Source organism: Antrostomus carolinensis, unplaced genomic scaffold (assembly GCF_000700745.2).
Source record: "Antrostomus carolinensis isolate BGI_N321 unplaced genomic scaffold, ASM70074v2 scaffold1834, whole genome shotgun sequence".
Taxonomy (NCBI): domain Eukaryota; kingdom Metazoa; phylum Chordata; class Aves; order Caprimulgiformes; family Caprimulgidae; genus Antrostomus; species Antrostomus carolinensis.
In genome coordinates this window covers 26429-48729 of record NW_010311187.1, presented here as the reverse complement: position 1 = coordinate 48729, position 22301 = coordinate 26429, and the positions used below count along the sequence as shown (strand labels likewise).

General features: G+C 40.1%; 1 protein-coding gene across 1 annotated transcript in view; it reads left to right on the top strand.

Moving 5' to 3' along the window:
• Nucleotides 1-22301, top strand: part of LOC104523904 (pecanex-like protein 2) — a gene marked incomplete at both ends in the record, with an annotated part of 52844 nt that overhangs the window by 9532 nt on the left and 21011 nt on the right. The window contains 3 exons of the mRNA XM_029084662.1: nt 7172-7319; nt 7488-7633; nt 8812-8905. Coding sequence (XP_028940495.1) covers nt 7172-7319; nt 7488-7633; nt 8812-8905 — 388 coding nt within the window. The remainder of the gene's footprint in view (nt 1-7171; nt 7320-7487; nt 7634-8811; nt 8906-22301) is intronic.

Genomic DNA, 22301 nt, shown 5'->3' with positions numbered 1-22301 from the left:
TTTCCCACTCTTTTAAGCTCACCTAAAGCCATTGCCTCCCCACAGCTTGCATTCACTTTTCTTGTACTACTTCTCCTCTCTATTCCCTAGTAAAATTTTGCTCCTCCCAAGACTGGTGCCTTTCTTCTGGTCTCACCTTACCCATCTCTCCTGGCTTCCCAGATGGTTCCGCAGAGCAGTTTCTGCTGTGCTCTGTCTAGTTCATCAGCCTACTGGGTTGGCTCCAGTCTGTTCCCTGTGGTTTTCTAAGAGGTGCTGAGCAAGCCCAGCTTTTCACTGGAGCCTGCTCAGCTCATCCCTGGCTAAAGCTACAGGACCCCCCCACCCAGGTCCCCAGGGTGAAGGAGGTCGGGTGCAGGGTCGCCTTCCTGTGTAGCAGCACACATAAACCGAGGGTCCCAGCAAGCAGATTGCCATCTTTGCTACTCCTCAACCATTAAAAGGAATGTTTACATGATAATTTGAGTTCTGTGTGATGTGACTTGCTGGAAGAGCGAAATTATAAAAAATTTCAGAGGTAAGTTTAAATTTTTTAAAAAGTGCAGCTAATCTATAAAGAGCTTTCAGACAAGTACCTTCAGATAATATGAATGGGGAAGATTGCTTGCATCAAGGAAAGCGGGTGATTAGAATAAATCAGACTCATAGATTCCACAGTGGCCAAAAAAACCCCACCAAACCCAAAACGTTATCAATCTGTATGTAGTTATTGGGCTTTTGATCTGGCAAACGAGTTCTTACTGGGATCCAAGATCCTGAGGAAACAGGAGGACTCTGCTCTTCCCTCAAACCAAGCTGTTACTTAAAGCAACCTAAACGGAATTTCCTACTTTCCTATTTTCTTAAGTCCATATGTTTGTGAGACAGTGAAGCTGAGCTGTGTACGTGTATGATTAAGTGGCCCTGCTTGTTTCCAGCGCAGGTCCAGCAAGTGTCACCCTGGGAGAGGAGCGTGGCTGGGAAGAGGGGTGCCCTGTGGGAGCGGGTATTGTGGCTGTGGCCCCTGCCACTGCGAGGTGGCTCCTGCGCCCTGGACCGGTGCTGTGGGGAAAAGGAGATTCAATCTGAACACTTTAAGCTAGGGAGAGGTAGTTCAAAAGCAGTTATTTTTAAGAGCAAGTAGGCTTTGTTTTCTAGCCTAGTCAGAACGTGCTGTTTGCTAAAATAAATTGCTGTCATTACTGGCAGCTTCCCCACAGTTAGACTGGATTTTAGGAATGAGAAAGCCTCTAATTTGTTTACAGCCTTGCAATTACAAGTATGCTTTAACAAAATAACATCTTAGAAGAGATCTGAATAAACATTATTCCCACATTAAAGTGGTTGTTGAAAAAAAAAAAAATAAGTGTGTCTGTGTGGGGAATACAAAGCAAGTCAAGCTATGCACCAGCTGTTTTGAGGGAGGAGGTTGGTCGTGTTTGTTATTTTGTTCTTTTAACCTTGCAAACTGCCTAATTGGGAAAAGCTAATAATAGATGCCTGGTCCAAATAAACATGAAATGCACCCCACAAAGGTGTTTATTAGGCAATGTGAGAAACTTGGCAAATTCCTGGAAAGCTGAGTGTTCAGAGCTGTGTGTAAGAAAGCAGATGTTTTGCGCAATTTGGAGAAGGCGAGGAAATGTGCTCGTCAGAACAGTCTTGCAAGTGAGTGAATGTCAAGGATGGGTCTTTGTTACGAGTGCTCCCTCACAGAACTTGTGAGTCCTGTGGAAACAGAAGAGAGATCATTCTGACCACGTAAGCCTTCGCCAGTAGACAGCTCAGTAAAATTCAGTAAAAGAAAGTTAAAGCCTTGCTTTACGCTACCAAGGATGCCAGATTTAATGTGTTAAAATACAGGACTTTTTTTTTTTTAAAAAAAAGGCTGTCTAAGAGCTGTTCAGTTGCCACCCCGCCTCTTGCAGATCGTGAGAAAGTACCACTGACACTTGCTAAAAATGACTTTCAGGCTAGTGTCCTCTCAGTTTTGTATTGAACTTGCACCACCCACATAATGAAAGCTTGTTGAAAGGCAACTGCAAATTTTCTTCAGTCTTTGAGAAGAATAAGGAAAGCTGGGTTTATTGGCTGCTTTGGGTCCCTCTGATGTGTCTGGAGATGAGTAAGAGCAGCTGTGCATCAGACTTACGCAGGGCAAAAACGTATGTATGTCCCTTCTGGCACAGCTGGCTTGTAATCTAGGACAGGTAGTGTTATCACCCAGGGAGCAATGCCTGACATGGGAGTGGTGGGGACCGGTGCGGGAGAACCTGAACCGGGACTGTGTGTCCTGAATTTAGATGTTTTGCAGGCTCTTTTTAGAAAAGGTACTCATCATTCTGGGCAGTGCACAAACCACAACCTCGAGTGAGTTCTTCTGGATCCCAAGCAATTACCCTTCTCCTATAAAAAAACCTAAAACATACTCTTGTGGGTATTTTTAGATTCCTCAGCTTTTTTCCCCTGCGTGTGAGAAAGAAGGCTGTTGCCTGCCATATCATCACAGGGAAGAGGAATCTCGTGCATTGAGTCACCAGCTCACATGACAACCATGGTGGGAGGTGGCAGCAGGGGAGTTTATTGGTAGGCAGGTGGCACCTGGAGCACAAAGCCCCGTCAGGTGCTAGCTCTTCTCTTGGAGCAGCTGTGTGACATTCTGGACTCTCGTGCCAGAGGGGGTCCATGTGGTGTTTGATGCCCCTCTTTGGATGGGGAGGAAATGGGGTACAGAACTCGGTTCTCTAAGTCTGATGCACAATGTGTAAGGCTGAACGGGTTGAGATTTTAAAATTTTAGTCTTTAAATCAAAGAGGTGATAGTATGTTTGATGACAAGGCTGACACCTGTAAAAAAACAGGTTATTTCAGAGGTCTGTATTCTGACATAGTTAAGTTTAATGATTAGACTACTTACTTGAGACCTCAAAAACCTTGATTTTATTCCCAGCTCTGCTGCTGGCCTAGGAGGTTATTTTGAGCAAGTCACTTCTGTGCTTAAGTCTCCCTGTCTCATAATGGCACAGTGAGTATCGCTAGTTTTTCCTGTTGCTTCAGGGTTAATGTGGTGATCCTGATTAATGGATAATCCCATGTGCTTCTTCAGTGCCCACGCTGAACTTTTATAGCAATTCTTGGACTGCGTCAGGTTCCCTGGGCACGCCTGTTGTTTGGCGGGTGACCAGTTTTAATGTCAGTTTTTTTCTTTTAATCTATTTGTGGCATAATAGGCAGATTTAGCTTGAGAATAAAGTACATAAGCTAAATGTTTCTGCTAAAACAGTTGGTGAAGAAAGCGTTGGGAATGTCCTTAGGATGTATTCTCCAGAGATATGAATGGGATGGTTCACAACTCATAGAGCTTTTGTTTCATGCTGGTACTAACAAGAGCATAGAGTGATTTGAAATAAATTATCTCTCTGGCCGAAGGGGCAACAAATGTATTTTACAGTGAAACTTTCTGTTTTGGAGTGTAGTGTTGTGGAAGCAAGTAGATTCTGTAGCAGAGCAGAAGAACAGAAGAAACTTGGGCTTAGTTAGCTTAGTTCTGGTTGACCAGATTTCAAAACAGATGGCATTTGAAACTCTGACAACAGTGGCATTTTAACTTACAGGACTGAGTTGTGGAGACTGGGATAGGGATATACAAGTAAAAGATGAAGAAAAATGTCTGTGAGACTGTGGAGAAAGGGTACAAAATAGCAAAAATATTTTGGAGAAAAGTTACAGAGAATAAAATTTAATTCTATTTACCTAATAATGAGGCAACTTTAAAGTTGAGGTGCACTGACAGTTGATTATCATGATTACTGTATGTACAAAGGCTGCTTCATTTCAACTGTAAAACTGTTTTCAACCTCCTCCCAGTGTGGACCAGTGGCTTGTCTACAAAGATAATTTGGGATGCCTAAAATTTGTTCCACAAATTAAAAAGTAACACGGCAAAGGAAATTTTGGTGATGTAACTGCATTTAAATTAGGAGCTCATTTGTCAGCATTGGGTTGTTATATTTTTAAGCAATGTTATGCTGTTACAATTCTTTAATGCAGATAAAAATATTTAGAGGCAGTAGCTTATGCCCGTATGGGACATATAAGAAATATTTATCTTGGTAAGGATTTTACCAGGGTGACTAAAGGATGTAACTTGTGCTCAACCGAAATATGAAAATAGTGTACAGACCAAAACTTATGGTCATTTGTACAAGACTCTTCTGAATCACCCTTCCCCAAGCCTGATTTAGCCATGAATACTGATAGTTATGCCTCACATATCTGAGTCATGTGACATAATTTCCAGATAAATTATTAAGTTACTTGCAGAGCCTGGGACTGAGCTTGGGTGCTTGTTCGAGCCCAGTTGTGTGTACTCCTGAGACGTGGAGCACTGGCTCAGGGTAAATGGCTCTGGTAGGAGGCCACAGGGAGGGTGCAGGTACGCGGCCATGTTGTGCTTTTTACTCTTCTCTTGCTCTTGGAGAGGATTTTTCCTAGTAACTTGAGCTTTGCCAGCAGACTTTCCATGCAAGGAGTGTTTGGTGATGTAGAGCAGATGACAGCCTGGTAGAACACTCCTAGTCTAGACACTTCTATCTCCATTTAAATAACTGAAGGTGTAAGTCATTTGGAAGAAAATGAGTAATAAGCATGAAAACCAGTCACAAACCCATCATGGCCCACCTTTCCAGTTCTGGAAGTACTCATCACCATGGTTTATTGTCTGACTGGCATATAAAGCCTTTAAGAAGCAGTATTATTATGTTTTTATTATTATGACTCTTTACCACTGCAAGGAAAAGAAGTCTGCAAGGCTTGTGGTTTGGAATGGAAAAGAAAGAAGCATTTTCTAAAACCACTAGATAATCACATTAAAAAAATCTTTTTAATTGTTCCTGCCCTAGAGCTAGTTTTGGGCAATATGGGACCAATTAAATTATTAAAACCACAGTTTCTGATTTCTATCAATTATTTTTACAGCTTGAACAGTCCAAGCCTTTAGGAAGGTGATTTTGATTAGGTGTCTGTGGTTCTGTCACCTCCCTCAGGTACAGTTACATCATTAAGGTGATGCTTCAGTAACGCCACAGTTAAATAAGGCACAGTTTCTGCTTAAAATAGAGTTTAAATCTTTAATTAGGAAGAGAAAAAAGTGTTGTCTGCTCCCCTCCCCACTTTTTTTTTCCCCTCTAAATAGAAGAAAGGAGGTCTGGAAGACCTGTTGAATTTTGTCTCCACGCACAACAGGTACAAAATATTTCTATAAACCAAACTTAAGCTCATTGTGCTTATAGCACAAGGAGTCAGGATCCTTGGTTGTCCTGTGCTACAGAAAGAGAGAAGGAGACTCAGAACATTGGCTGTGTTGTAGTGAGATTCTTTTTTCTTCCTCCTTGTGAAAGCTCAAGGAGTGCTGCTGTTCCAAGCAAGAGTTACAGCGTGTCTTTTATCTCTACTGCCCATTCCCTCTCACTTCTGGGACCCTGGCTGGTGAGTGTCTGGGGCCCCAGTGAGGCTCTTTAGAATCATAGAAGCATTAAGGTTGGAAAAGACCTCCAAGATCATGAAGTCCAACTGTCAACCCAACACCACCATGCCCACTAAACCATGTCCTGAACTTGGTGCTGCTTGTTGTGCTTCACATTAAGGGCTGAGACCTGCTGGAACAAGATGTGGTGCAACTAAAGTTGTTCTTACGCGTCTGGATTCCCCTCCTCTACCACCCTTCCCTTCCCCCCCCCAAAAAAAAAGTAAGTGTGAAGTGTCTGCAGTGCAAAGTAGTTGTGTCTGACTGTCTGAGGCTTTAGGATATTAGAGAGGTGTGTCCTGTGAACTGGAACTGGTGTAGAGATGTCTTAACTCCTGAAGGTAGGTTTGTTTGTAGAAGTAATATGTTATTAGAACAGCTGTTATGGTTGGAGGAGAACAACACAGATGATCTGAAAGGTCTGCATACCCAAAAGTTTTAGTTTTTTCAGTTATATCCGTTGGCCTAATAAAAGATATTGTGTCTCTCTACAAGCTTTGAATCTGTTTTATCCTTAGACTGTCTTAGCTTTGACTCCACTATTTCTTGACACTTGCAGGTTAGGATGGTAATTGTATTGGTAGGAAAGATGGTTTAACAAACGGATTTTTTTTGTGGAGGGGATTTATGTGGGTTTTTTTCTTGATCATTAAATTTCTAAGGCGTTTAAACAGCAGATATTGCAAAAAGTCTGAGTAAGCACATTTCGATATACCTTGCTTAGTGCAAGAAGGTACAGAACTCACTGAAGCATTTCCAACAATCACCACAAAAGCAGGTTGTGGGTTGGGTTTTTTTTTCCCTTTAAAGCATTTAATTGTGCGAGTGCACATGGTGGTGATGAAATCGCTGTCTTAGTTGCGCTTGAAAATCCTAATAGATAAATTCTTTAGTTTACAGTCAGAGTACAGCTGCAAAATGTTTCACTATTCAATGTGAATGTTAGTAACTAAAAGAGACTATTGCTTGAAAGTTGTACATGTAAGTAAATCACATACGTGTGTAGAGAGATAATATAAATATAATTGGTATTCAAATTGGTATTCAAAGTAGTAGAAATCAGACAAGTCCATCATATAGATTTTAAAATCTATAGTTCTGTATTTTCCAAGCATAGGAAAATCTACTGTGAAATTGTTTAGCCAGTTTGCCCTTTGTCCTGCATCTAGTGTGTGGCTGGTGGGGAAAAGGGATTAGGCAGCTACCTGTTTCCCATCCAAGAGCTCTGTTTCCTTGGAATGTGCTGCTTTCCCTTTTGTAAAAGGGGAATGAGACGGTGCTTCTGCTTTTCTGCTGCCAGTATACACAGCTTGAGAACAAATCACGGCCCCCAGGGAAGCAGCCTCTTACCATTCTAGGTTAGGGACAGATTGCTTCCCTCTGAAACAACAGGAGATGCAAAGCAGAAATTCTGTCTCATTTGTCCTTTGCTTCACACAGCCTGTTCTTGAAACAGCCCATTCATGCATCCTCCTTGAGTCACAGTACCTCCTCATCCAGATTTCTGTGATTGTATTGTTTTAAGTAATTTTAATGTTTTCCATAAAACTAGTAATTACTGCAGTGTTTTAGCTTTTCTCTTTTAGATGCTCCTGTTCAGTAGTTAATGAATGAAACTCTTGACAGTCATCTGTGGAGAGTGGCTCCACTTCACTGCCCTGTTTTCCAGATAGCCAGATGACGGAGAGAAAAGAAGAAATGGTGGGAACAGAAAAGCACTGTGAGCAACTTCCTAAACAGGAAAGATCAGATGTACAAAGCCAAGATCGTGCTAGTACTAGTCCAGTGCTACCAGAGTCTGCCAAATTTGCAGCACTGTAAGGCCAGTTTACTTTACAATTTTGTACTTCAAAGATATGATGTAAGCTGTTTTGTTTCACTGAGTAGAAATGACATAAACTTTTAATTAACCTCTTTTTCTTTTTGTTTTATTGAGAACAAGAAAAAAGTTCCTCATAGTAGTTTTGAAAAATTTTTGTGTCAAGTTACCAGGGCAACAGGCAAAGGCAGATAATCTACCGAGTAACTTCTCAGCAAGACAGTTCTGTCTTGCAAGTAATAAGTGGACCTGAGGCGTCTGTGCAAGATGAGCTATCCGTGGATGCAATGCATGTGTTCATAGATGAAAATGGTGAGTTTCTGTAGTTGGAATAATTACGATGTGTGAGGAAATTTCTAAAGAAACTGTAGATGCCCTGTAAGGATATTTCTCTTGTCTTTTACCAAGGATGTTTTTCTGTGTGCATTTTTTTTTAAAAAAAAGGTTAGTAATTTAAAGTCAGATCAGCAATAACTAGAGTTTTTAAAATTCACCAGTGACCATCACAGACCTGAGGCTTACGCAGTGCATGAAGTTTATCTTCCAAACATTGTCCTCAAAAAATGCTAGCTAGGCCAACACACTACTTCTGTCTTTGCAGAAGAACCCCAGGCACTTTCTGCCTGTTGAGCAGTTTTACACTGGCCTGGCTGGGCAAAACGTTCCTCCCTTTTACTGTTTTGTTCTTCAGCTGGCTCAGACTGAACTCTCCCTGATGATCTGGTGGTTGCTTTCATTTGAAGTTGTGGTCTGCTACCCCTTTCAAGAGAATTAATGAGTGAGCTAGTCTTGCCCCATGCCTATGCTTGGCATGCTGTTCTGCAGCTATTCCTAGAGGCTGAAGCTGTCATATACTTGGTGGAGGTTTGTTTGAACTCTGTGTAGCGCTCTGAGGTGCTGGCCCGTACCTTGGAAAGGCAGCTGTCCCAAAAGCCATATTTCCCTTAAAGCTGCCTTCAAAACCTGTATGGAATGAGTGCTCATGGTAGCTGGGTTTGTGACCCCAGAGATGCTTTGTTTTTCTGCCCTGCAGCTCCCTGTGTGCTGTGGGGCCAAGAGCAGCAGCTGCAAGTCAGGCAGATGGCATCACCTGTGGGTCAGTGAACAATGACCCTTCATTTTTTGCTACACATGCAAGGAGAGAGTTGCAGAATTTTTCCCTGCTTTGTACCTCCTCACCTTTGTGAACTGAAAGAAAAATATATGATGATTTCACAATTTACAGTTAACTTACATTGATATACAGGCTTTGCATTTACTTTGCGTAACTTTTAAATTTTCACTGTAATTTCTGTGTTTTGATTTGTCTCAGGTTTTCAGTTGTTCAAATGTTAATTTGCTTTCTGAAGTCTAAAATAAGCCTACTGCACAGACTGAAAGCTATATTTATAAATGTGCCTGCCCTAAAATGTCTTTTTTATAAACTTTGTGTGTAAAACAAATTATCATATCACTGAACTGATTTTTTTTTTCCTCTGTATTTCATAAAGGGGAAATTAGATCCTGTTATTTAAAGGCTGGCTGTCAGAAGGAAGGAAGTTTTCGACATCAGCTATCAAATTGTGATTGTATTTCAAATGCTCAGTAAGTAAGCCCTTATTTTTAGAAATGTTAAAAGTTTTCATTGCTACAAGCTATGAAACTGATTGTCACTGTGGGAGATGGATGTGAAGAGGAGCTCTGGAGAATAAATGTGCTAACCTCTCCTAGAGATGTCAAAGCATGCATATTTTTGTTTTGTGCTAAAACAGTGACTGCTTTGTAAGGATATTGGTAAGGTGAAGTGCAAAAGAAAACCAGAACTATCCAGTGTGCTTTCATTACTTTCTGTGACTAGCCAAAGTCAAATGTGGCAGTTATAAATAAGATTGTTAAATAAAACAAAGTGGGACTGTTACCAGCTATTCTCTCAACCTTGTCTTGCTCACTTCATGTGCCTGTTGGGTCCTTTGTAGATTTTCAGTCCTGTGTCAGTATCAGCCAGTGATACTGCTTCCTGTGGATTCTAGCATCAGCCTTTCACCTTGCATGAAATATCTAATGATAGTTTGCCACTCTGAAGAGGTATCTGAACAATTTTCTCTTTTCAAAGGTTTTTTCAGAGTGATCCACTTAAATCCCATATTCCTTACTGTGGTCACCACGCTCTCCTATGTGATCTGTTGTTTGCATATCTATAAAAAGAATTTTAACTATTAATAAGCATTTTTATTAAATAATTTCATGGTTTTCATACTGCTATGCAGCATTTGGAGGAGCTGAGTGAGGGAGTGAGAAAGGTCGTTGTTAATGCTAAATATTGTTCTTCAAGTGTTTGGCTTGCAGTGGAGACTTTTGAAAAGCGTGGGACCGTGTAAAGAACAGTGTTAGCATTTTAGATAGAATGCTATTATGAGAGACATGAGAATAGTGTTTTTAGTAGTCAGTGAGTGAAGGTTAAAAAAAATAATCTGAGTTCATCTACAGTAGAAATGTTCTGTCTTTAGCAAAATAAAAAGAAAACAAAACAAACAGGTAGAGTTCAGTTTTGATCTAAAATCAAACCTTTTACTTTGGGGTTATTTAATCCTTCTAACTCTCTTCGTTTCACCTTGCACAGAATACTCCCATCCTCCCCCATCATATAACTATGAACTTGAATCTGTCCTAAATTTAAAAATAGTTTACTGTCCTCTGACATTTATCAGTTAATCTGTTTTTATCAAAAGAAGAACAATCTTCCTTCTTGTATAAGAAGTCCTTCTGAATCTGTCTTTGCTAGATACTTGATGCTTATGTGACATCTCTGTCTTCTTGTACTGTTAAGTGCTGTTTTTTAGTTTGTGGTTTGCAGACCTCTAAGGATGTGTATTATTTTGAAGGGGTCTGCTAAACATTGTTAACAAAAGCAAGTTCAGATATTCTTTGCAGCCATTCACATGCATTTAATTTCTAGAGATCAGCACCTTTGCTGGGAACCTCAGAGTACAGCAACAGTTCAGACTGGGGTACAGAACAAATCAGCAAAGACAAGTGGGTTTCCAGGACTGTTTCTGTATGGGAGTCAATGTGAAGATAGAACACAAGAGCTTTTCTAAGAACAGAGCAGCATGAAGAAAAGTACAAAGCAGAAGTCCACATGAAAAACAAGCAAAGAGGACAAGGAAGCGCAAAGCGTGCTGAAGTTGGTTTTTGCAAGGGCAGTTTGTAATACATTTAGGCTGGAAAGATTAGTGAGAGCTGTTTGTTCAGCGGGTAGTTCCTATCATCTGTGCATAGGTTGAAGGGTAGCACAGGAGGTGTTTTGGGTTTGGTTTTTTTTTTTTTTCAGGTATTTACCATGAAATAATTTTGTATTTAGACAATATGGAACATTTGGAGCATATAGGAAATAGATGGGTACATCTACTTAAAAGACACTTCAGGACTGAGGCATCTTTCCTTCCCCTTTTCCCATATGCCCACTTGGAGGCTTGCACATCACTTATGTCAGGCTAGTTTCTTATCCATGGTTAAAGATAAGCCAAATAATCACAGTTATTAACTAATATTTTTTTTTATTACTGAAGAAAAAAGCAACTAGAATAAAATAAAGCACAAGGCATAATCGATGATTGCTTCAGTTACAGTCTCCTCTGTATGTCTGTCTGTGGAGAGCTCTTGACAGAAATTATTCCCTTGAGGGTGAGCCCTTTGGTGGTGATGTTCATTGTGCAAGTAGTCCATACCAACAGGAAATGCTGCTGTTATGAAAGGATATTAGAAAAAAGACGTGGAAAGCACCTCTGGGATGTACTTGAGATGATGCAGAAACAACAGCTTTAGGCTTGGTGTCTGAATCTGTTAACGAGCCATCCAAATTAGATTTTATGAGATCAAAGGATGCAGGAGAAAATGAATGCCTGGACATAGAGGTGGCATCTTCCTTGAATAGGAGAGATAGGATTTTGATCTCAGGGAGGCCAGATTTCAGAATCTAGAATAAGCTTATGGAGAACAACAGATAGATCTGCAGTAGATGTGTATAAGCTCTTAAAACATTTTCTGCTAATCATGCTTGCTTCATAGTGTTAAGATTAAGCTGCTCCTAAAAGGAAAATGTCAAATTGAGTTGAGCCAGTGGGGTAACTATGTGGATGTGCATGGACTGTGCCCTGGTGTGCTCCTCTATGAGGAGGAGAATTGGCCCAGGCCAGGTGGTGGCAAGAGGTCTCTTGCTTTGGGGCTTTTGTTGGAAAAAGCAGCAGATCAGGCGTGCTGGCGTGCTAGGAGCTGTGGCACTTCTGGGTAACACTGCAGCTGGTGAAGAGGAAAGGAGTTATAACTCGGGAGGGTATGAACTCTGGCTGGTTTGTCAAGAATAATGTAATTGCCTTATGAATTTGCCATAGGTAAATACTTTTTAACTAAGTTATGCAAAACTGGAGAAGGCATTTAAATATTACTCAAAAGAAGCCATTAATGAAAGCCTTGAGGCAGACTAACTAATATTTAACGATCTTAAATTCAAATTATAACTTGCTATTTCTGTCTATTGAGTCCTGCTATTGTCTGTTCCAGTAGTAAAGTCTTAACTGGTCTGGCATTTCACAACAGTTTACTAGGAACTGAAATTAAAGTATGGCCTGTAAATGTTTTGTCTTATCTTCTTGGCGCAGCTTCTGAAATCCGTTTCTCACAAATAATGCAAGATCTTAACAATGGCACTCTGTCACAGAAGTGATGCTGTGTTATGTTTTCTTTTGTTCTTTGCATTTGCGTGCTTCCTGCTCTTCCTTTGCTTGTAAAGGGCTGGGTGGACAACAATGGATTACAATCCAGAGAAAGCAGATGTCTCAGTTTGAAGAAGTCTGTGCTTTCTTCCTTCAGACTCTCCTTAACATTGAAAGCAATACTGTTTGAAACTGTCTTGTCAAATATCAGTAGTCTATCACCTTTTTTTGGCTCTGCAGTATTGTGAGGTGATCTCTGGAGTATTCTCCAGTTTATCAATGTTAATATATATTCCACCAGATTCTATTTTGGGGGGTTTTTTGTTGTTTTGTTTTAGTTTTATTGTTTGCATTTTCAGCTATAGTAGTTGTCCTAATGAAAGATACTACCTGTATCTGCAGTCCTTGTCCTGGAAATTTTCAGAGCTTTTTAAATGTAGCATAAACAGTGTTTTATTAGTAATTTCTAAAATTATCCCTTGATTCTGCCAAAGGTTACTGAGAATTACAACTGTTTCAAATTGTCTCCGTATTTGTCTCTCCCCAAATTGTCTCTCAGCAGTCCAGCTTTTATAATATTTAAAAACTTAAGTTAGCCAGGTTAAATCTAAAGATTTTTATGTTGTAATGATCAGCAAAAAAGATAATTACTTTTCCACTTTAACCCTTACTTTGGCAGGTAATTCTTGATACTGAGTTTGGTAAGTTATTTAAACATTGACAGGTAGCTAATCAGTTCCCCAGTGACTGTCCGTGTTATTACCCTGACCCCACTTTTGTCTGTTATCCTGCCAGCAACACCTCTTGCCAGTAGTCCCTGTGGAATGGGTTCCCTGCTAAGCTAATTGCCTGTAAATTTGATGCTCCCATTACCTCGCCAACTTCACCTCTAGCCATAAATTGCTTTGTGACAGGCTTTGACAAGACGAAGTGTAAACTGTATTTTCAGATCATGGATTACATTAAAAACGAGTTACAGAAGAACCATTTTGAATCTGTTCTGGAGTGAGAAATTTGAAATAGCTTTGTCATCCTGAAAACCATTATTCTGCCCCACTGCATTGAGTTCTTTACCAGCCTTTCTCACTCTTACAGTGGATCCTTAATGTTTCTGTGGCATGTGGTTTGGGTATGTGCTTGGCTTCTGGGAAGGCAGATTGGGATGAGAAAGTTCACATTGTGTAAAACATGTGCGTCATGGAAGCATGAGCTGCCTTTTTGCATGGTTAGTTTGACTTTTCACCAAATCATTGCTCGGTTAGAACAGTTAAAATTTCAAGTTGAAATTCCTCCCATTAGATTGGCAATGCAAGATATACCCCACAATTACTGATAATAACACACCCTTAAAAATATGAGGTGAAAGAATGTTCAAGTTAAAGCATTGTTGTAGGTGTATAGCAGTGTTCTGGGGTCAGGAGAAACAAGCTGGAGTTAATAAATGTCTTGCAAATAAGGAGTTGTCACTGACACACCTTTTCTGTCTGCCACTGTATGACAGAAAGCAGATGTTTCCCAGGAATGTATTTAATTACCTTGAATGTCTCTTGCAATTAAACAACTGAGTCAGTTGTGATAAGCAGTCAAAAAGATAAATGTGAGCTATCGTGTTGTCTAGGCGTTATATGTAAAGTGGCTCGTAAATATCAGTGAAAGTGTAAACCTGTAAAATTACAGTAATTGTAATATGATTAATGATTTTTGCATGATTTCCATGATCTGTCCCCAGTAGAGAGGCTAACAGGGCCACAAGGTATATATCAATGCCAATATATAAATTTAACAGCAATCATCTATTCTGTGCTGTACCAGGCTAATGTGTTCTTTAAACTTTTAACTACTTTTCTAAATGTGCTTTCTTTGCATACTGGTGCTCTTGTTTAGAAGGTTGAACAACTCATCATATATGTACATACACACTGAAGAAAATTGTGTCAGTATTTGATATATCTCAGTAATGTAGCTTTTTTAAATATGTGTTTGAAACACTGCCCTGTCTTTCTAAATGACATGAGTTTAAGAACTGGACCTATAGGCATGTTATCCTTCCTGGTTTCATATCTATGAAAAACTGTTCAACTAATGTAAACTGTGGTAGTTTCTCTTCTCAAGTATCAAGTACTAAATAATATACTGCCAGAATATATAGCCTACAGAATTTTAATACTTGATCCCTCTTTTCAATTATGAGTGAGTCAGTCACTTCATAATTCAGTGACAGAGCTCAGAACTCCCTCCATATCTTCTTCCTTCATTTACGTTATAAAAGTCAGGAAAAGTAAGCTTACAATAAACTTGAGGGCACTAATATAACACACTTTACTATTTTGATAGTTTCTATGTAGTTTTGCTCCTACCAAAAATATATTACAAATTTTTACTGTGTGTAAAATTGTGTTGTTAGTAATGAAACTGAAGAAACTGAAACACAACATTCAATATCAAAATATAACTGTTAGGTATAAAGTTGCTAAATAACTGGCTGTATTCACATGATAATCCTTGAAATGCTCTGATGATTACATATTCAGATTATTTGTTCTTTCTGTTTTGCTGCTTCAAATAATTTTGCAAATGTTCCCAATCAAGAGTGAACTACCCAGGACTTTCATGGTACTGCCTGAAGCAGTTCACAGGCCTGATAGTTTAATGACACTATGAAACTCAGCTGTTTCCCTCCTTAATTTTAATGATGATCCATCACCATGAATTTTATTTAAGCACAGTATTTTGCCATCTAGTGCAAACAAATTTAGTTTAAAGAAGGGCTGGATTTATTAAAAAAAAAAAAAAAGTTGACATTTTTCCCATGCTATTTTGCTCAGGCAGATGGCAGTCTGTCTCTGACATGTTCTTGGGTATTCAGGTCTGAGATGAGAGCAGATCATCAAGCATCCCTGAAGAGCATACCAGTGTATGGTTGTGCTAGATGCTGAATAGTATTTATGGGTGTTTGAACGCTTTTCCCCGTAGCCTTGCATTTGCTTCTGTTTAAAGCACAGATCTTGCTTTGGTGTGTGTGCAGACATGTATGTGCTATGGTTAACTACACTTCAAAAAACACAGAAGATGGTCTGCACACAAAATCCTGTTATGGATATGTCCATACCAACCTTGGAATGCTCTCTCTGTTAGTTGAAAAACTGAGATGTGTGTAGCTCCAAGGAAAAACGAGGGGCTTTTTGTGAAGGTTTTTTTTCCTAAGTAGAGTATAGTCCAATTCTGTCTCTCTCAAATCAAGTATTATATCTCCTAAAGCCAACTGGAGTTGTGCCCATACAAGCTGTGGAAGCATTTGTCCATTTGTATTTCTTTCAAGAAATACTCTGTGTTTTAGAGGATGCAATTTATAAGAATACTGCTAGTATTCTTGAGCCCATTTCTTTCTCTTCTGTGTAAAACTCCTGAGAAGAAAAGCATATTGGAGCTTCCAATTCTGTGCAGGATCGTATCTTTATAGGCGTGTATTGCTTTTAGAGAGATAGAGCTGGTGTCTCTTCAAAGCAATCCAAGTTTTACTGACAGCAGTTCAACTTTGTGATGCTAAAACATTTGATTAATTCAAATGCATATATAGGTTTAAGTGCTGGACCTCTTGTTGTGGTTTATCACTTCATGTGTCTGCCAACAGTTAGCAGTATTCATAAATTGCATCAGGAGGCTGCTGCACTGCACGTGAGTAGTAGAAACTGGAGTTTAAAATAAATATGTAAGATAGACCACAGAAATGGATGTATGGCATGCAGCTGAAATATTTGAGAACTGGAGCAGAAAGGATGATTGCCCAGCCCTGAGAAAAAAAAAAAATCTTTCTATTTTATCTGCAGTTTCTCCTTCCTGCCTAAGTGACACTTGAGCTTTCACTTGAAATTGTTTGTATACATACACATAACTTGCTGTGTACCTTTAAAAAAATAGTTATTCTAGTTTGAGCCTTGTCCTGCTTTATTGGTCATGTATCTTTTTAAATTTATGTACATAATTATTAAAATAATATAATTTTATGTACGTATATAATTGTATTTATGTATGTTTTATTATTACATATGGTTAATCCATACCAATACAGTTGGTGCATTCATACTGCACTTTGCATGTTCTGTCTGAGCAATTGGTCCTCTAAACTCATTTTTTTTGGATGAGGCTCTGACACTAAAACCAGGCTTCTAAGAAGCTATATTACAGTTTGAGTCTAAAAGGCTTTGCAGTACAAATAGAGAACTCTGTTAAGAAAAAAAAAATTGTGCTTATTTTGTTTGTTTGTTTGTTTTGAGATTTTTTTTTTTTGGGGGGGGGGTTGGGGCAACAGCAGGGGCAATAGGTTAAAAAGAAGTAGTTGCAGCAAAATAGTGACTAACAAGTACTAAGAAAATAATAAGTTACCTGCTAGTATAGCTGTGGAGTGCTACTGGTTCTGGCCTTGGGCAAGAAAGAACTCCAAATCAGTGAGTTAACTTATTTGGTTTACATTCACATCCCTGAATAAGCTGATTGAGTGCATTATGCTATATGAAAGTATCTATCTGAATGCCTTTGCAGTACTATGTCTCCTATATAAATCCATTAATACTTTTATATATTCACCACTAGAAAATTCCCTGAACCTTTGAGATAGGAGAAAGTAGACTTACAAGTAGATACTTTTAAAAATTGTTTTTAGTGTTTCAAAATGCAATTTTAGATGACAGAACACTATCACTAAATCATCTTTGTATTTCTCAGCAAGGTGACCAAAGTAACAAAGATCACCTGCTGCTCTAGTAACAGGGTACCAACTCTTAGAGCTGCTTGGCAGGTTGTGCAGTTCTGCAGCTGAGCACATTTTGGCATGGATACCATAGTTATTATATAGTTCCTTTTGGGACACCGTGATTTCAGATGGGCTGGTCACCTGAGCATAGTGCTGTTTGAACACATAATAGAGCGTGGTGCGTGCATGTGTGTGCTGAAAAAGGTGATGTTTGAATTATAACAAAGCCATCGATTTTCCTGAAAAGAACTCTTTACAACACTCAGTAGCATTTTCCTGCTGGCTTGCTAGGGACAGGAGGAAACCCTTGTGTTAGCTTGGCCAGTTAAAATCCTGTCCTGTATGTGTAGGGTTTTGCAGTCCCTCTTTCACTCTGTGAACACAGAGCAGGGAAGTGGGTGTTTTCAGCAGAATGAGAGTCGGAGTTTAGAGAGCCATGGTGCCACATGATGGCAGCAAAATCCTGCTCAGGATTAGGAGCTTCGGTTGTCCTTTAGCTTTTGGGATGGGCTTCTCTTCCCTCCCCACACCTTTTCAGAAGGAGAGCTAAAAGGAATGCTTTAAAAAAAAAACTCTGGAGATAATGGAACCATGGGTGCTGTTAATGCATTAATTCCAGTAGAGCTACATCTTCTCAAAATGCATCCTCTAGTTTATGCTGTTTGTTTTTAAAGTTGTTGGTACATTTATCTTTGCTCTGAAATGCGATAGGCTTACAAATTACCAATCCCATGGGTGCTGTTAATGCATTAATTCCAGTAAAGCTACATCTTCTCAAAATGCATCCTCTAATTTATGCTGTTTGTTTTTAAAGTTGGTACATTTATCTTTGCTCTGAAATGCAATAGGCTTACAAATTACCAATTTACATAAAATCATAGAATGGTTTGGGTTGGAAAGGACTTTGAAAGGTCATCTAGTCCAACCCCCCTGCAGTGAGCAGGGACATCTTCAACTAGATCAGGTATCTCAGAGCCCCATCGAGCCTGACCTTGAGTGTTTCCAGGGATGGGGCTTCCACCGCCTCTCTGGGCAACCTGGGCCAGGGTTGCACCACCCTCATGGTAAAACATATCTTCCTTACATCTGGTTTAAATCTCCCCTCTTTCAGTTTAAAACCATTACCCTTGTCCTATTGCTAAAGGCCCTGCTAAAAAGTTTGCTCCCATCTTTCATATAGGTGCTCTTTAAGTAGTGGAAAGCTGCAATAAGGTCTCCCCAGGGTCTTCTGTTGTCCAGACTGAAAACGCCAACTCTCTCAGCCTTTTTTCACAGGACAAGTGTTCCATCCCTCTGATAATTTTTGTTGCCCTCATCTGGACCTGCTCCAGCAGGTCCATGTCTTTCCTGTGCTGAGGACTCTAGAGCTGGACACAGTACTCCAGGTGGGGTCTCACCAGAGCAGAGGGGCAGAATCACCTCCCTTGACCTGCTGGCCATGCTGCTTTTGATGCAGCCCAGGGTACAGTTGGCCTTCTGGGTTGCGAGCACAGGTTGCTGGCTTATGTCCAGCTTTTCATCCACTGGTACCCCCAAGTCCTTGGCAGGGCTGCTCTCAATTCTTTCATGCTGTTATCAAAATTAAAAAGTGCAAATACAGAGAAGTAAGGGTGTTCCAAGTGGATGCCATTTTACGACACCTAAGTAAGAAGGTGTGCCTGACTTCCTGCCTTCATACTGCCTGCGGCACTACTGGTAACGTGCTCTGCAAGTCTTTTCCGTCCATGTGTAGTATCTGACTTAAGGAACTTAGTAGGTACTAGTGCTCACTTTGCAGTCCATTGCAAAACTTTAGCACTGACCTTATATCCTTTTCTGCCTGTTATGTCGGTAAAACAGTACATCCAGCTTTCCCATTCTGTGAACTGGGGTATTCTACCTTATTATTGTTAGGGGTGTTACTATCGTGAGTTAAAACAAATGCCAAAAATTCTCCCCCAGTCTTGTTGCATTAGTAGCAAAACATGAACAAGATTAAAGCTTTAGCTCCCCTCAGTAGTAACCATTAAGGGAAGTTAAAATATGCATTCTGTATTAATTATATTCTGTGTGAAACTATTGATTTCTTATCAAAAAAGTGAAGATTACCTCCTCTTCTTCATGGTTTTTCCATGTTTGCTGTGATTGGGTTTGCTACATCATCATCCAGTCTTAATACTGCTATCAGTTTCTCCATGTTTCAATTTTCTTAAGTTACTTTCTAATTTTTTCAATTTTTTAAAATTGCTTTTCAGTTTAAGTCTTGTTATTAAGTAGCACAGTTGGGAACTGTAAATCATCTGCTGCTTAGAAAGGCAATATCAGCAACTAGTGGCTTTAATCTCAGTCCTGAATTGTGCAATACTGTGGTAGGATTAGTGCTGGCAGCTTTGTAGCAGAGACCTAATGAGCAATGAGTAGAGATGTAGCAAGACGCCTGTGTGATGAGGTGTAAAAGTGATTGGGACGTGAAATGGCAGGGAGGCCATTTTAGGTGAGAAGGAGCAAAGCTGCTGAGGTGTTGGTAGGAAGACATCAGCAATGGCATTGAGTAACAGAGGTACCATTGATGACCTATGAGCTGCTGTTGATCCAATACTTTCAATGGCAGTTTAGACATTTACATTCATACCACAAAGTGGCTGTTTTGAAAGGGCACAAAAGGAAGGGCATTTGGAGTTAGCACTAGCTGGCTCTTGTACAACCAGATCACTCAGGTCTCGGTTTGGCAAGTACCTTGAATGCACCTTGGACCAATACCTCAGGAGTGATTGCTTGTTGGATGTGCAGAAGGGGAGATTCCCATATCTGAGCTTCGCTCTGGCTCTTCTTCAAATGTCACAGCCATAGCTGCTTCGACTTAAATGTGGTGTTTTGGTGAGTATTACAAATAGCTTTCAGCTATATTATTGTCACTGTGGATATTTATGTTGCCAACTGTTAAGCTTTGTAGTGAACCAGGCAGCTGCCTGAAGCAGTATAGTAGGATCTTTCTGGTTTTAGGCACATGAGGACCAAGAGAAAGGTGCTTTGTTACTGTGACTGTTGTGATGTTTGTTACAAGGTCCTTTCTCCTATATGCAAGTCAAAATAAAATTTAGCCAAGCCCTGCAAAACTACTTTATTAACTGGAAATTCTTAGGAATTGTGTGTCATGCCTGTATAATGAGCTTACCTTGAGAGTTGTTCAAGACTCAGGGCTAGCTGATCCTTAACAAAGGACTTCTTCTGGGTTGTATTTGAATGGCTTGGGCCAAATTGTCAGCGGTATAAGGCAACTGTTGCAGAATAATCAGAGAGGGAGAAGGAAGATTTTTCCAGTGCTATGTGGTTATACTGAAACATTTTCAGTGTTGTATGATTACTCAACTAGCTTATGTTTACTCAGTGTTATTACGAAACTGAATTATGAGCCAGAAGAAAATTGCTGACTTTATAAGCAGTTATCGGTAGAGGGTGCTATGTATCTTTTGCATTTGAGCTGCACAGGTTGTATGTTTATCAAAGATATTTTTAGTTAATAATTTACTATTCCAAATTTAGTTCAATTATACCTCTGCTTACATTGGTGGTACAGTATACTGTAGTGGATCATGATAACATTAATTTGATTCTGCAGATGAACAGATTTTCCATTTAGCAAGATTCCCCATGTTATACCATCATGAGCTCTGTTATAATGATTTTTAATGATTGCAGTGTGTTTGCTCCTATTTATATATGGTAATAAATTTATGGAATCTAGTTTATAGGCTTACAAAAACACAAACACTACCATTGCATTTCTTACTGATATTTGCTGTCAGTGCAATAACAATGTCATCAGATGAGACATACAGCTTCTAAGTCGCTGTGCAAGCAATTCAGCATCGGTGGGTAGCGAGTCAATGTCAGAAGGAGGTTGTGTGGAAAATAGGGATAAGGAGGAAAAAAACAGCAAACAGGAGCTGAGGAGAATGGAAGATGAGGAAAGAGTAAGAAGATACAGAGAGATGAAACTGGTAAATAAAAGGTATAGGAGGCAGAGGACAGCTTCTGGTTTTGGAATTGTTGCTTTGCTAGCTCTGCCTTCCCAACTTCTCAGCCCTAATTGCCTTTTCAGACATATGAAGCTTTGACTTTTTCCCACAGTCAGTGTCCAAGCTGCTTGTGGACTCTTCTGCCGCTTGCTGATAGGTGGAGCTATAATTTTTTTTTTCCGTAAACAGAAAAGGCTGGGCTCTCTTGGCTTTTCAGTTATCTTCAAGTCGGGTGGGAGATTATTTGATCTCTTAAGTTTATTCTTGGAAGAAGTCTTATGAGTAAAATAATTTTGATTTCTGTGAACTGAGAGAGCAGAGTACCAGGGGAATATCTTGGCCTATCTATCTGTGCTTTTGCCATTTCCATTCTTGGTAAACGTGGGATAAAAGACATGGTACAATCTAGAAATACTCTTGATTCCACTTGGCTTTTGTAGAAAGACAGGTAAAGATGCAGAAAGTTATTGGAGATTAACTCTTCATTTAGGAAGGCATGAGCAGTTACTGCTCAGTCCCCCGGCTGTTTTGTTGTGTCTCCTTTTGGACAGGAATTCCCAGGGTAGTGTTCTTCATACCCTAGGCTATGCTTGTCTTTTTCCTGCAGTGAACAGGGAGTCCTAGGGTTGTACCTACTATGACAAGGAACAGGACAGCTCATCCTGAGGAAACAAACAAAAAAACCCCCCAAAAAACCGATTGCCTTCCTTCAAGCTGGACAAAGTCACCCTTGAGTAGGGCACTTCAGAATATGCAAAAGGCGTGAGTGTCCTCTGTAGTCCTTGTCTGTGGGAATCTTCCTCCTGGGAGGCATGCCTCTGGCCTTCCTCCCCTTTCTCCCTGCCTAAATCTCTTGTTTGAGATCCAGGATCTTGGATCTGTTCCCATCCCTTCTGTACTCTTTTGTTATTGACTACTGACAGGTCTAAACAAGACCCACAAAGGAGATGCGATCTTACAGAGGGCTGCCTTGTGGCTTGGACATCAAGTGGGTTGCGTTGGACCAAGTCCTCATTTCCTAGTACTGTCCAAAGGGAAAATGATGGCTGTCTTGACTCTGTGGAGCAGATCATGCTTCTGCCTGTGGCAGGAGGAGTGGGGAGTGCAGAGGAAGCCATTAGAGTCAGGAACATGTGATGCTCTCATTTCAGCTCTGCTGATAGCTCTGCTGGAGTGGCAAATGGTGAATGTCAGATCTGGGATCCAAGCTTCATAGCAATCAAGGCCTTGAAAATATATAAACTGCCTGACCAGAGGCAGGATGGCTCCTCTGGTGATATCCCCGGGCTGCTGGTATTCCAGTTGGTCCAGAAGCCATTAGAGTCAGGAACATGTGATGCTCTCATTTCAGCTCTGCTGATAGCTCTGCTGGAGTGGCAAATGGTGAATGTCAGATCTGGGATCCAAGCTTCATAGCAATCAAGGCCTTGAAAATATATAAACTGCCTGACCAGAGGCAGGATGGCTCCTCTGGTGATATCCCCGGGCTGCTGGTATTCCAGTTGGTCCAGGCAGAGCTAGCAAGTCTGGAGGGGAGAAGG